This window comes from Ruditapes philippinarum, unplaced genomic scaffold, assembly GCF_026571515.1.
Source record: "Ruditapes philippinarum isolate M1 unplaced genomic scaffold, ASM2657151v2 ctg5299_1_1_1_1, whole genome shotgun sequence".
In the NCBI taxonomy this organism is placed as follows: domain Eukaryota; kingdom Metazoa; phylum Mollusca; class Bivalvia; order Venerida; family Veneridae; genus Ruditapes; species Ruditapes philippinarum.
Window position 1 is genome coordinate 1 of NW_026855873.1, and position 15,916 is coordinate 15,916.

The 15,916-nt window shown below is 33.3% G+C and overlaps 1 protein-coding gene across 1 annotated transcript in view; it reads right to left on the bottom strand.

Moving 5' to 3' along the window:
• Nucleotides 1-6: 6 nt before the first annotated feature.
• LOC132744673 (probable E3 ubiquitin-protein ligase HERC1) overlaps nucleotides 7-15,916 on the bottom strand; it is a gene marked incomplete at its 3' end in the record, with an annotated part of 88,250 nt that continues 72,340 nt past the window's right edge. Inside the window, 7 exon segments of the mRNA XM_060733433.1 lie at nucleotides 7-31; nucleotides 475-677; nucleotides 1,382-1,506; nucleotides 2,165-2,368; nucleotides 2,997-3,199; nucleotides 3,883-4,171; nucleotides 5,030-5,258. Of these exon segments, the coding sequence (XP_060589416.1) occupies nucleotides 7-31; nucleotides 475-677; nucleotides 1,382-1,506; nucleotides 2,165-2,368; nucleotides 2,997-3,199; nucleotides 3,883-4,171; nucleotides 5,030-5,258 (1,278 nt within the window).

Consider the following 15,916-nt stretch of genomic DNA (forward strand, 5'->3'; position numbering starts at 1 on the left):
TTCAACATACACCATCCCATTGTCACAACCACTGCAAGTATTATCAAAAACTGGGTAATCTATTTAAAGGGGCATTATTATGTCCAAATCAATAACAGAGTAATGTATGCTTACTTGTACAATTGGATAGAGGCAGGAACAATAAGAAGTATAGTATTCTTCCAAAGGGTTAACTTCAGTGTTGATGTCAGCTGGTATAAATTTTTTTATCAAATGTGTAATGCCTACACAGACAGCGAAATCAAGGTTAGTTTCCTTATCAATTAAATACAAAAGTAAAAAGTATCTTTAAATTTTATAGATTTTTCAAAACAGAACTCAATTTATAAATAAAGGTGTATGAGTATAAAAGCAATGATTTGTATGTTTTGTACCAGCCAAAATGCAATATATTATCTTGAACTAAACAATCATTTTTCATCAATCATAAATGCCAGACTTAGTGAGCAGGCGTATCAAAATCTGTGAACATACCTTGCTAACATAAGTGATTTAGTTTCGCCCTTGCCAAGTAAAGTACACCATTCTACAACAGTGACAGCTGCAGTGTGGTATAGTGTATGCAACAGAATAAGACCTTCACGACCAGGTGTCCACACTTTGACATGCGAGTCCCCTCTAGCACAGGTCAACAACATATGACCTGTAGGATCCCATTTCATTCCAGTGATAGCTGACTGTAGAAGAAAGTAAAAAAATTTAAGCATTACAAAAACTGGTCATACTAATAACTATAAGATTCAATTATAATAATAATTTATGGTCCAATAGTAATACACTAGATTAGTAATCTAGCGATCGCAGGTTCAATAATCGCTCCACTACCAACAATACCAATGGTATTTTAGATGTAAATTTCTTGGGCAACTTGATATCCCTTAAACAGATAATGAACAGTTCCAAAAATAACAACCAGACAAGTCCATTTTGGAAATTCAGCAGGTTAAACAAGTTCTTGCAACATATATTATCACTTTCAAGTCCGCTTCCTGGAACCAACCAGTATAGGGTCCAAATTTATAAATACATACTCTTAGCTCAAACTCAGATCTCAGGTATTTGACTGATCAGAAACTGCCAAAGAATTTCCACTGATCTATGAAAACCCTGAGATTTGAGACAGAAAAAAGCTTTATAACCTTGAGGCCTGGTGTTGAGGAATCATGGTCGTGACCCAATAGGGCTCGAACCAATGAACCCTGGGTTAAGAGGCAGACACCATAACCATTAAGCCACAGTTCCTGGAACCAACCTGTACTGGTGTTGAGGAGTCATGACGGTCATGACCAACTAGTGCTCGAACCAATGAACCCTGGGTTAAGATACAGACACCTTTACCACTAAGCCACCATTAATTAAACATATACAGTCAATAACTCACCTCATGAGCCTGTGTTCTGATTGGGGATTCAAATTCCTCAGTACTACACTGATCTATAACACCATCCATGAATCCCACCATAAACCTCCTGGTCTCCTCATACCAGGCAATCTTTGTTACTGAAACTAAAATAGGACTCAAAATTTGTAGAGACATGAATACATAACTAGATCTGAAAATCTTAAATGTCTTTTATCTTGTGTGTTTCACTTTTGAGTGAAAAATTAAGTTCTTGTAACATTGTCATAGAATTGTAGTGTGCCTATAAAAAACAACAAGATTTTTTAACAATTCAAGGTGATGAAATGAGGTTGAATCAAGGCATATCATAATGTAACCATTTATTAAATGATGTAACTCAATTTCTAAATTAAACATAGTTAAATTTGCAAACTTTCATTCACTCAAGAGCAACAACATACAGACTATCTAAATTTGACTAGTCAAGGGTAACAATTCGGTTTTAACAGTCAAATATTGAAACTTAAACCATTGTGTATAATCACAATGTACAGAATTCTCTAATTCTAAGCCAAGGGCAATAACTCTGATGTTAATTATTCCTTATTAAATCTAAAAATATCAGTAAAATATCTCATCCCAATAAATATTTGTTTGACACATAATGTCATAACCTAATCAGCATATACAGAAAAATGTCATTTAAAATTGGAAAAACATTAATTAAAGTACAAGCAATTGAGGTTTTGCTGAAGTTCAAACTATTTAGGTATAAGAGAGTCAAAGAAAAATAGCCTAATGAGCTGCCAATTTAATATTAACCATCAGGTCTATAGCACTGCTGTAACTCCTGTCTCCTGAATGTAGTGCTGTCCAGTATATCTATAAAAGCTAGAGACCCATCTAGCCGACCAACTAACAAACGGTCAGTGTTCAACCATAGGCAACCCCCAAACACTGGCTTACACTGGGACCAAGCCAGAGCTGAAACCCAATGTGGCTGTATATCTAAATGTCCAAGTCCACCTGTAAGAGCAATAAATATGTTTAAACAGAAATCAATAATAATAATAATAGATTATATTGGAGAACAAAAAAAAAATACAAATTTAATATTTATGGTGACATTATGCACATTGTTAATCAAATTGTCCATTCATTTTTTTGTTACTCATTAACCTCAACATAAAGATTACCACCATTTGCAAACTGCTCAACACTCAGCCAAGCTTAAAATTACTAAAGTAGCCTTACTATAAGGAAGAGAGGAAAAAACTTATATTCTAACAATTGAACAATTTTAATCTGTATGTATGCACAGCAGTCAACAGTAACCTTAAATGTTATGAAGAGATAGGTTAACCCTGAAAAAGACTGTCAGCCAAGTAAGAGCGCCACAACTCAGTGCAATCCTCATCATGAATTATTCATCATAATTCTATCATAATAGGGCAACTCCCCTAATTATTTTTTTTTAAAAACAGGACATCAGCAATAAATAAAAAGCAGCTCAATATTATTTAAATCATTCAAAATATTTTGCTGGTGCCCTTGGTGTTCTCTGTTAAGATTATGCTCTAAGGTGAAGACAGGGGTTCAAGTATTAAACATTGTCAATGATTAAACCTTGTTATTAAGGGAAAGCTATACATACCGCCTATAGCCCAGATGTTGACCATATTATCCATGGATCCTGCCAGTAGTTTCCCCGAGCTGTTCCAGCACAGGTTATCTAGTAATTGTCCATCTAGGTGTTCCCCTGTCACACCCTCTCCACTGTTAAATATACATGTTTGCTGCATAATCTGGTGTGTTTTACTGGGAATATTCCAAACTCGAATTACACCATCATAGCCACTGTAATAAAAGACAAAACAACAATTATTTTACATAATTTCTTTTCTGTCTTAAAGGGACTCCACTGAGGTTTTTCTGCCATGACAGGACTGGAAATATTTTGCCTAGATTTATGTATCATTGGATGTAGGTCTAGACCAATAACTTGTGTGCAAATTTCTGATAAATACATAATTCTGTTCTTTCCAAAATTAAAAGCTTACAATGAGCACCATATGCCCAGTTGAACAAATGAATCTCATATAAATATTATAATCATGTGTGTGGAGTAAAGCAATATTTTATTAAATTAGAGGTTAATACTTGGTAACTATTCACCGTTGTGCGATAATGGCCAATGGATTTAAGGGCCATTATTACATAAAGGCAAGCAGCAACCAAATTTAACGTCTTCAATACTTAAGCCCATAATATGGCGTTAAGATACGGCTGCTTATTTTGTTTTTAACCCTTTCCAAGAAACAGACAGCTGTCAATGTAAACAAATATCTCTCCTTCAGTTTAAGAAAGTATAAGGGGTAAAAAAAATGGACCCTCTAGTGATAAAGCTGTTTCTCATTTAATAAAGAAATAAATTACAAAAACCCTAGATAAATAACAAGATATGATTATAAGCATACTACAACAAATTGAGTTCAATCTGAGAATTGACTTCAACCGGACAACATAAAGGTAACAGTCACCTTGTTGCAAGCAGAGATTTCTTCTCATTCCAACTACAGTCAGCCAGTCTGTTCTGATGTGCCTCCAACTTGCGGACAATACATGGCGGCAAATCTGGACCGAGGTCAACCTGTGACTGGCTTGTGGAAGGACCCGGCTTGTGCCAGGCTATACATCTGACAAGCTGGATACCGGCCCACTGACGGTAAGTATGATCTATCTTTGCAGACAATATACAGGCAGAAAGTGCATCTATCATTTGTATTATACCTAGTGGACGTTCTTCCGGTGTCTGATCTGTACTTTCTCCTTTAAATGAAAATGTTATGTTAATTTGAGTTAATGTACAAAAGATCTAAATAAAATTCAGAATAACATAATTTCTTAACTCACTCTTACTTTAGTAAGACAATTCTGGATAGGCCCTAGAAAATGTTGGTAAAACGTTTGGTTTCACTTATAAAATAATATATGTTAAGCAGTAATGTTGTTTCTATGTACATTTCAATAATATAGTGATAATACATGAACTAAATCAAAAAGAAATAAATAAATTATTTTACAACTTTGTCAGTATGTCTATATATGGCTCCTTGTTTCACACTATTATTTACATTTTGTTCATTTGGTCTTGAAATAAAATAATTGTGAATAACCATAATAATGTGAAATGCACACAAAAGAATAATAATTCAATCATTTGAATCTGAGGAATATTTTACAAAAATAGAGGATATCAAATGAGTGTAAATTTAGCATTGAATCTACACAAATACAATATTCTTTTAATCACATATCCAAATTAAGAACAGTTTACAGTTAAAAAGAGTCATTTTTTATTGAACTCTCTCTAATGTAATGCTTAAATTAGCTTGCTTTTATGCATGTCACATCAAAGTGTTATTTCACTAGTGTAATATCATTTTTATTAAATGGTTTCATTGCACTTCTATGCCGTGATTTATGTGATAAAATGATATATACTGTCAACAATTTTGAAAATATAAATGTACATAATGTTCCTTTTTACATTAGAAATGTACTTTGACTTTACAAAAAGCTATTACACGAAATCCAATTTTGTTGCAGTAACTTTTATTAATAAAAAATAGAGAAAAAAATTTCTTTACATTCTACAGATCACAATAAATGAAAGCTATTACTCACTGTGCTGTCCAGACAGTGAAGCTTGAGTATTCTTATCAGTTGTCTGTGCTGTGGAAGCCACCATTGAAGTGTTCTTGAGGCCACACTGTGCAAGAAGGGCCACCAGTGACTGTGTAACTGACAGTATTGACTTGTCTGTCTTGGGAATAACTGTATGAACTGATGTTTTCTTCTGTCTGACTGCTGTCTCGTTTGTTGGCCCTACACCTAGAGCTGCAGTTAGTAACTCCTGAATAAAACAAAGAATATATAGATCTAAAATGATAACACTTTTTCAGACAAAAAAAAAAGAACAAAAAAAACTTGAGAAATAAACAACAGAAAATGCTGTCTGATTTGGTAGAAATATCTTTTAAAAAAGTTTATTTTGTACTTTAAAGGAAAGAGGTATTTCATCATATGTTTTCTAAGCATGGTCTTCATGATATTCAAATATTGCCAATTAACCTTAAGATCTCATGTTAATTGCTTCTCTGATGATGTAGTTCTGAAAATTTCCATTTGTTTTTTATTCTATGAGGTTATAAATATGAAGATATTACCATTAAGTATTGCATGGCTATCATTTTCTTTTTGCATGTGTAGCCTTATTTCACAAATCTATTTTCTAACCGAAGTACATAATAGGAAATTCAATAAGGCAAATTATAGAAAACCTTTGGACCATTGAAAACTGTCCTGTTGAGCTATTCTTAGTCTCGTTTGAGTAAAACAAAACGCTTTACATTGTTGGGACATTTTTCGCAACTGAAATAACTATACATTTTAACAAGAGGGCCATGATGGCCCTGAGGTCGCTCACCTGTATATAGGCCCCCCGGAGCGAGGCCAGTTTAAACCCCAGGGCTTTTATTTGAGCAAACTTGGAAGACACCCATTAGACGATGTTTCATGATGTTTAGTTTTTACTATAAACATATAATGAAAAACAATGACCCCCCCCCCCCTGGCAGGGCTAGTTTTAACCCAAGGGCTTTTATTTGAACAAACTTGGTACACACCTATGAGAAGACGTTTCATGCTTAACATCTAAGCTCTAGCTCATTGGGTTTTTTAAAAGAAGATTTTTAAGTTTTTACTATACACATATACTTAAAAACAATGACACCCCTGGGGCGGGGCCAGTTTTGACCCCAGGGCTTTGATTTGATCAAACTTTGTAGACACTTAGTAGAAGATGTTTCATGCTTAATATCTTAACTCTAGCTATTTGGGTTTTTTCAAAGAAGATTTTTTAAGTTTTTTCTATACACATAAATATTATAAGGAAAATCAATAACCCCCCGGGCGGGGCCAATATTGACCCCAGGGCTTTTATTTGAACAAACTTTGTAGACACTCACTAGAAGATGTTTCATGCTTAATATCTAAACTCTAGCTATTTGGGTTTTTTCAAAGAAGATTTTTTAAGTTTTTTCTATACACATATAAGGAAAATCAATAACCCCCGGGGCGGGGCCAATATTGACCCCAGGGCTTTTATTTGAACAAACTTGGTAGACACCCATTAGAACATGTTTCATGCTTAATATCTTAGCTCTAGCTCTTTCAGTTCTTTAAAAGAAGATTTTTTAAGTTTTTACTATATGCATAAAGGGAAAATCAATGACCCCCTGGGGCATGGCCAATTTTGACCCCAGGGCATTTATTTGAACAAACTTTGTAGACACTCATGAGAAGATGTTTTATGCTAAATATCTCAGCTCTAGCTCTTTGGGTTCTTTAAAAGAAGATTTTTAAAGTTTTTACTATATGCATATAGGGAAAAACAATGACCCCCTGGGGCGGGACCAATTTTGACCCCAGGGCTTTTATTTGAACAAACTTGGTAGACACTCACTAGAAGATATTTCATGCCACATATCTAAGCTCTAGCTCTTAGGGTTTTTTAAAAGAAGATATTTAAAGTTTTTTCTTTCGGTTGCCATGGCAACCAGAGTTCTGCATGGAATTAAATTCTTTGAACAATTTTTAAAGGTGACCACCAAAGGAACATTCCTGTGAAGTTTGGATGAAATTGGCTTAGTGGTTTATGAGGAGATGTCATTTAAAGTAAAAGTTTACGGCCGGACGCCGGACGAAAAGTGATCACAAAAGCTCACCCTGTCACTTTGTGACAGGTGAGCTAAAAATGGGGAGAGAATAATTATGTTTTCAGTATAGAGTCCTATATTAATTGTTATAAATATGTAAAAACAAGGGTGCCATAGTCACAAAATACGCCCGTTTACGAAAAAGCTTTAGATGGAGATGGGGGCATTATGGATAAGTGTTATCTAGCAAGCAAGTTTTTATTCTTGGCACTGTGTTGTTAAATGAACCTTAAAACAAATCAATAGGGAAGATATGCACAGAATGTGTGACCTTGACCTTGGTCGCAGGGACCTGAATTTTATGCACGGCACTCAGCCTCACAATGATGAACATTTGTGCCAAATTATATTGAAATCCCTCTATGCATGTAGAAGTTTTGCTCCAGACAAGTGTTTTTCTATGAGCTCTAACTGTGACCTTCACCTTTGACCTAGAGACTTGGTTTATGTGCAGGGCACTACCTCTCATGGTGGTGAACAATTCTATAAAAGTAACATTAAAATTCCTCCATGCATGTAGAAAATATGCTCCGGACAACATCTGGATATTTAATCATCTCCAGTGACCTTGATCTTGCAAATATTAACCTAAATTAAATGTGTAACACCTGTAGTCATGATAGTTACCATTTGTGCTACAATCCATCAATAAATGATGACTAAATGGTCCCTATAACCATCTTCAAATTTTTATCTGAACTTTGACCTCTATGTGTAACCTTGACTTTGGTTGCAGGGATCTGAATTTTGCATGCGACACTCAGCCTCACAATGGTGAACATTTGTGCCAAGTTATATTGAAAACCCCCTATGAATGTAGAAGTTTTGCTCCGGACAAGCGTTTTTCAATGAGCTCTAAGTGTGACCTTGACCTTTGACCTGGAGACCTGGATCATGCATGGAGCAATACATATCATGGTGGTGAACATTTCCATAAAGTATTATAAAAATTCTTCCATACATGTAGGAGATATGCTCCAGACAAAATCTGGATATTTCAACATCTTTAGTGACCTTGACCTTGCATATATTGACCTAAAGTACATGTGTCACAGCCGTAGTCATTATAATGACCATTTGTGTTACAATCCCTCAATAAATGATGATTAAATCGTCCCTATACACATCTTCATATTTTTATCTTTTTTTAAACGGGCGTATAAAAAGTACATGTAATTTAATAACTAAAAAATTCTGATTTAAGATTTTATTCTAGGGAAATACATTTCATTACAATTCTTAATCTTTGAATGAGCTGAACTGATATTTACTTGAAAATTAAAATATAATTAAATTTCTGTGAGAAAGTATTTACATTTGATAAGGTAATTACTGTATGATCTTTATGAACAAATACCAAGTCTACAGAACACCATAGTTATCACAGTTAAGAATCTTGACCAATGAATGAAACATGTGTAAATAAATGTTACATTCTTTAGAACATACTCAAGTCCAAGAAAGAGGATTATTTCATGCCCTTTGATTAAATGCTATTTTTAGAATTGAAAGTGAAAATAGATCAAGGGGAGTAATTGTGTAAGTCATTTATGAACAAAGTAATAACTTTGTTGTCTCCCTTTGATTAAATTCTATTTACAAAATCTGGATATTTCATCATCTTTAGTGACCTTGACCTTGTATATATTGACCTAAATTATATGTATCACAGCCATAGTCTTGATAATGACCATTTGTGTTACAATCCCTCAATAAATGATGACTAAATGGTCCATATACACATCTTCATATTTTTATATGAACTTTGACCTCTATGTGTGACCTTGACCTTGGCCGCAAGGACCTGAATCTTGCACGCGACACTCCGCCTCACAATGGTGAACATTTGTGCCAAGTAATATTGAAATCCCTCTATACATGTGGAAGTTTTGCTCCGGACAAGCATTTTTCAATGAGCTCTAAGTGTGACCTTGACCTTTGACCTAGAGACCTGGTTCATGTGCGCGACACTGCTCCTCATAGTGGTGAACATTTGTATGAAGTTTCATTAAAATCCCTCCATACATGTAGGAGATATGCTCCGGACAAAATTGGACGCCGCCCGCCCGCCCGCCCGCCAAGGGCGTTCCCATAATATGTCCCGTTTTTCAAACGGGCGTATAAAAAAGAAAGAAAAAGAATTCCAGTGTTGTCAAGTAAAAAAAATATCTGCCATCCAGTTTAAGAGGAGTTGCGTTCACAAGATTTCGGGACGTACGGACGGACAGACAAGTGCAACGCTATATGCCCCCCACTTTGTTGGGGCATAAAAAAACCTCAGTGGAGTTCATTTAAAGTGTTAAACTACTCTTTATTTGTCATGCACACACTGATACATAATTATTGTTCGCTTAGAAGGAAACACCAAATTTTAAGTACATGTACATAACTAATCAGTGACCCTAACTGGAATAGAATGAGGGCTCTGCTAGAACACTGGCATGTTTTTCCCCACTTTACAACTCCAGTAATAGAAGCATACTGTGTAATCAGTAACCTCATCTACTAAGATCAGTAAGTGGAAAATGACAAAAGACCTGTGAATACAGGAAAAAGACTTTGCAACCAAAGGTGGAATCCTGATGACACCGAGATATTTCTAATTACAAGACGTGTGAAATTTCCGGGATTCTGAGACCTGGAGGGCATTTTTCAGCCATTATTGAATTTCTAGGCTTGGTAAAGTGTAACAACTTTTTATAGAAGTGTGAACATGAGAAGAGTTTAACAAGAGCTCTTGTTACATTATCTAATCAACCTTATACAATGTGATCAACCTAATTCAACAATAACAATGGAGATATCATTTCTAACAATTTCTTACAATGCCATTGTTGTTGTTTTGCACTTAAGCTTTTCCTACATATTAAATTGTATTTAGAGGACCATCCTTCTATGTATGTTGAATGTAAATATAAATCAATCAGCAAAAAAAATAGCTAGAACTGCCGTTCAGGGCATTAAACTTGTTAAAGAATTTGCACATCTTACTTTGGCAAAAAAGTACTCACAAAAGAGGCATAAACACTTTACAAATCTAACACAGTCATGTTTTCTTGCCCTAGATACAGGTGTTAACTGGTTCAGAAGCAATATATCAAACTTTGTTGTGAAAAACCAAATGGTGTAGTGAAAAACAAAATGGTGTATTGAAAGAAAAATGATATAATGAAAGCAAAATGGTTTAGTGAAAAACAAAATGGTGTAATGAAAGCAGAAAGGCATAAATTCATTCAACTGAAACTACTGCAAGTTATAAAAGGGGCATGACTTTGACAAGATCTTTAACTGAGTTAGGTACCTGTTTTCTTGCCTATATTTTTAGGTGATAGTGATACGAAACGTTTCTAATTTTCATGACAATACCTGATTGCATTAAGTGTAAATTTAGCAGATGACCTGGAATCAAAGTGTAACACGTGTTGTACTGACAACCGGGTGAATACGATTCTCGTTTTCGTTTAGCTAAATCCTATACCTTTCCTTGACAAAAAAAAATTATGACTTGTTAACAAACTTTGAGAACATAAAAAATTAATAACACAAGCATCAAGATCTGTTTCGTGTACAACATGATACTTGATTCCTGAATGGACGTGCTAGAACTAATTATAGTATAGATTGATACAAGCTGACAAATAGAGAACTTCTCAGTAACGATTTGGATCATTGATAGTACAGCACTCAATTGTGTCTCCAGGCATTGCTACAGGAAAAGCATTACAAGGTGAGGCACTTGTTTTTAATAGAATTAAATAAGTTGTTATTAACGTATTAATTAAACAGTCAAATTTAGAAAAACATTCTCTTAGGATGCATGTTGAATCATAGTTTTTGACAAATATTATTTCACATTTGAATTTTTTAATAATAAATATATAAATAATAAAATATAAATAAATAGATAAATAAATGAAATCCATTCTTATCAAAATATACATGTCTTAGTAAATGAATTGAATATATATATATATATATATATTTTTTTCAAATTAATATATCAGAATAATTGTATGGACTCTCCTTTGATACCTTTTTGTAAAATCATTTTAAATTTAGCCTATTATTGTTAGATGAAAAAAAATGAATAAAACCAGCTTTTATGTTTCAAGGAAATGTTTGAAGAAATTTTTAGAAAAATAATTACCACCGTTTTTTATTTTTATTTATTTTATTTATTTTTGCTTTTTTTTTTTTTTGTTGTTGATTTTATTTGGTCAAAATGAGGAAACACAGTACTTCACATAGTAAATCTGTGGTAGTTTGAGTGATGGAATACTAGACAAAAATATAAATTACTGGACTAAGAAGAATGGTAGGTTACTGGTTATCACAGGTGTCCCTACAACCTGTTCCAAATCGTTAAAATAAAAATCAGGACTAGACAAATATGTTGCAAATGTGATATTAGTGAGTGTTGTTAAAGATCCTGTGACTCAATTTTTCATGGTTTTATATCATATAAATAATGCTCACATGAAGATTTATCAATATTGTATTCCAAAAAGCATTATTTGTAATGATATTAAATTAAAAAATTTATATTTCATGTTAATAAAGGGAGGTAATAAGAAATTTATTTTCTATAGTCTTGAGTCATAGTTTTCATATATTTTAATGATGACATAAATTATAATGTGGCCAAATATTTGCAGTACAAATCTATCAACTTGAAATTTTTATTACTTGAAAATCATGACATAAGGATGTGTTATTTTCCTGAAAAAGTTAATATGCTCCTTTTAATATAAAAAATTTGTTATTGATATAGCGGTTGTCCTGTACTGACAAGCACCAACAATGCATGCGGTTCTCTTGTTTTAACTTTAAATATTGTAAAAAGACTATTTAAAGGCATAAGTTTATAGATAAAGTGTAACTCTAATATGTGTTATATTGCAGCGTACATCAAGTTTTCATGAAGAAATGAATGAATGAATGAGCAGTGCAAATAACATGATAATAAGCAGAGTCATAACCCAACAAAGTGCCAGCCTGAGACAAGCAAATTATAACAAGCCACAGGTAAAAAGAGTGACAGTCATAAACAATCAGATTGCCAGTTATATATTAACAGAGAACCAGAAATATCTGAACAGTATTCCAGTCATAAACAGAATAATTGCCAAGGATAAACAAGGTACCAGTTATCATAAGGCTAATAAAAGGGAGTAAAAAACAAAGAATTTAAGACATAGATAAACAAATGAACAAATTAACATCAAGATGAACAGTGTAATAATTTGGACATGTGTTTTGGCATTAATGATCTTAGAGAATGAATGTTATATTTTACTACCTAATGACAGTGCCAACAAAATATCTAAAGGAGACAAAAGTAAAAAAATACAAAATCACAAAGAAGGAAATCCACAACCAGTTTTTACTGAAAATGGCAAGGAAGCAGAAAATATCAGAAAAACTGGAGAAATGAAGGATAACACATATGATAATGGAATAACTTCAGACACAGCAACATGGGCTGTAAATATAAAGAAGTTTCAAAATGAAAAACCAAATTCTGATTCTATGACGGAAATGAGAAATGATCCAATGAGAGAAATGAGAAACACAACTATGACAAAAGACACTGATTTGCAAGACGACAATACAGAAGTAGATGCTGATATTAGGGAGATTTCGGATGTCATAACAAATATCTGTGGGGAACAGTATGAGCCATGTGAAAGAACGGGCTTTGACTTCAGATTTTTTAAAGAATCCTCCATTTGTACGATGTGTTCCTGTAATATCAAAACATGTCATACCTTGAAAAATTGCTGCCCGGATGTTATAGTGAACATTAAGGACACTAAAGGTATACAAACATCTAACGAAACCTGTATGTCACTTCATGATGTCCTAACTCTCAAAGGTGACAAACCAATGAAGGATAATGTAATTTATAGTACTACAAGTGAAATAGACAGTAATACCTCTATGTCTAATGTGGAAAAGCCAAATCAAAATGATTTGAATACTAAGAGAAAAAGTGAACCAGAAAAAAGGTCAGACAATGTTAAAACTACTTCTACACTGGCAAATACATATTTCCCCAAATATCTTGTTATCAATTCATGCCCAAATGATTTTAATGATTCGGATACAGTAGCTAAATGTATCAAAACCGGATCACCCTTTCTACTCGATAATTTGCCGGTGACAGACTGGATTTCAATGAACATTTATCGTAACAAATGGTGTGCAAAATGTCACAACACTTTAGATACAGAGAACTGGTTGCTTCTCACAGACTGTCTCCAACTTTACAACACATATTACCTCCCTTCACAAATTTCCAAATTTTATGACTTAACAAAGAATTGCACTGTTCGAGTCATACCATCAATTGTATCTAAAACTGATTACAAAACCTGTGAAACTTCAAATCACCAACACGTCATTGATAAATGTAATACGACAGGTCTGTGGAATCCAACAACCGACAATACAATAGCTACAGTTAAACAAATGTTGTGTGAGCAGAGACATTTCATGCCACTGTATAAATCGCTGACAAATGGACAAAGGGGAGTATATAAGAATATCTTCTGCTATATTTGCAATCAAAATGAAGACTTACAGACAATAAAAAACAAAACTCTACAAGATGACGGTATCTATATTTTCATTATTTTGTCTTGTTTTGAATCACCATTATTTAATAACAGTCTTTCCATATCTTTAAACTTTAATTAAATAAGAAAGATAACATGTTTTCTGTACATTATTTCAGGCATATTAAGGAATTTTCTTAGTTCAAAAAGGGATATAACTCTTTCAAAATTCATATGGGCCTTTGTCAGTGATCTCTTATTAAGCTTTAAAATAAGTGTGAAGTTTCAACCCAATTTCTACTGTAGTTTTGGAGATACCAACTTACATGCAAAAACTTAACCAAAATGTGACACAGAGTCTGGGGTGAGTACAGTAGCATTCCCTATTGTTCCAAACTGCTCAAAATTCACCAATTAACATTCCATTGTACAACATGGAAGAATACTGTCATTATGTTTTGCACTTACAGATGTTCTGTATGGTAAGACAAAATTATACAAGGCCATACAATGTGCTGACCAATCTGAAGAACCAGGGGTCTGGTCCGAAGTCGGGCACAAACACAACCAAACTTGTCCCTATGGAACGATTCCTGATATCTACACTGTAAGTTTTAACCTTTATTGGTAATTTGGCCCTTGTATAAATCTAGAATAGTCCATTTGAAATTTAACAGATTAAAATGATATCAAAACACAAAAATTGAGTGAGCTTACAGTAGAGCTCTCATCAATAACAATGACATTGATGTATTGATATTGATGTATAGTTGATATTTTTCTGTCAATCTATTATAGATACTGGTTTGAAAAAGTAAATAATTTTGACTTATTAATGAAATGCTTAGAAATGATGTTACATAACTGGAAGCAGGTGCTCTATTGAAAAAACATGTCTTCAACTATGCTTTTGTAACTTACTTGAATATATTTTTTTTGTTAGTTTACATATTCCAAAATATGGTCAGAAAAAAACATGCAAAGGGCATATATAAACAATACACATCATAATTTTTTACACAGCACATGTATTTACTGAAGTTAGGAAAACAGGAATGAAAGTGAAATATAGATAAATAATACTTAATTTATTGAGTATCCTTGATATTTGTCAATATATGCTTTGGTATCAATGACAGCTATGAGTTTTCTGAGATGACTTAAGCATACCTCAGGTGTTAAACTTAAAGCCAAAAGCACCTCACCTGCTGGAGCTAAGAGATGCATAGACTCCAGAAATTCGAGCCCATTTTAAGTCACCTTTTATGTTTATTCAGGCATGAATTTCACATTATATTTTATTTGAATCATAAACCACTGGTGAAGATTTTATTACAGTTCTTAAGAATGAGTGCATATAGATATAATGACACAAAGCAAATGTTTGTAGACTTTAGACATATCACTATGCAATGAGAGCAGGATATTGTCCCATGTCTTACAACTGTGCTAATTTTCCATGATAATCAAGTTTTCAAAGTTTTGTGTAAGTAACTATAATAGTTTTCAAAAAATCGTACTAAATAAGTTAAAAAGGCCCATAACTCCAAAATTATAATAGACTTTCATTTATTTTTGAGCTCGATTTTTCAAATTTGTGAATGAGGTTCAAGTGTCATAAAATTATTTTTCTGTTTCATATAAATGTTGTTTTTTTAAAATATTTTTTTACAGGATGACTGCATACCATTTGAGTGTCCCATTCATCAACTTGCCATGTCAAACCTTTGTTTAGATAGACAAACAGATGTTACTGGTCTGGTTATAGCATCCACAATACGTCTTCAATTCCAAAGTCCAGTCTACATAGGAAGATCGGAAGATGAACAGCACAATTTTGGTCAAGAAGTAGCTAATGCTATTGATAACAAACTTCTTATTTCAAAAAAAGGTTGCAATATCAGAGCCATTAAACTGCTTGCTAACTTTACATCACCATTTGAAGGTTACGCACAAGAAATCTTTCTTGCATATAAAATTGCAAATACAAAAATATGTTCTGTGAAAGAAGTGGTGGAAATTTATTCCGAAATTGATGATGGTAACATAAATATATCTGTTCATTTGGCCAGCAATGATGTGCTACAGCAGCATTCTAGAAATGAAATAATGTTCAATATTACTTTGGCTTTCAGAAACATTCAGAACCATGACATTGAAATTCCACTGAAACAAATGCCTCCTTCATATGAGATATGGCTTGAGAAATATTTCCAATATCCGAGAGTTCTCCTTTC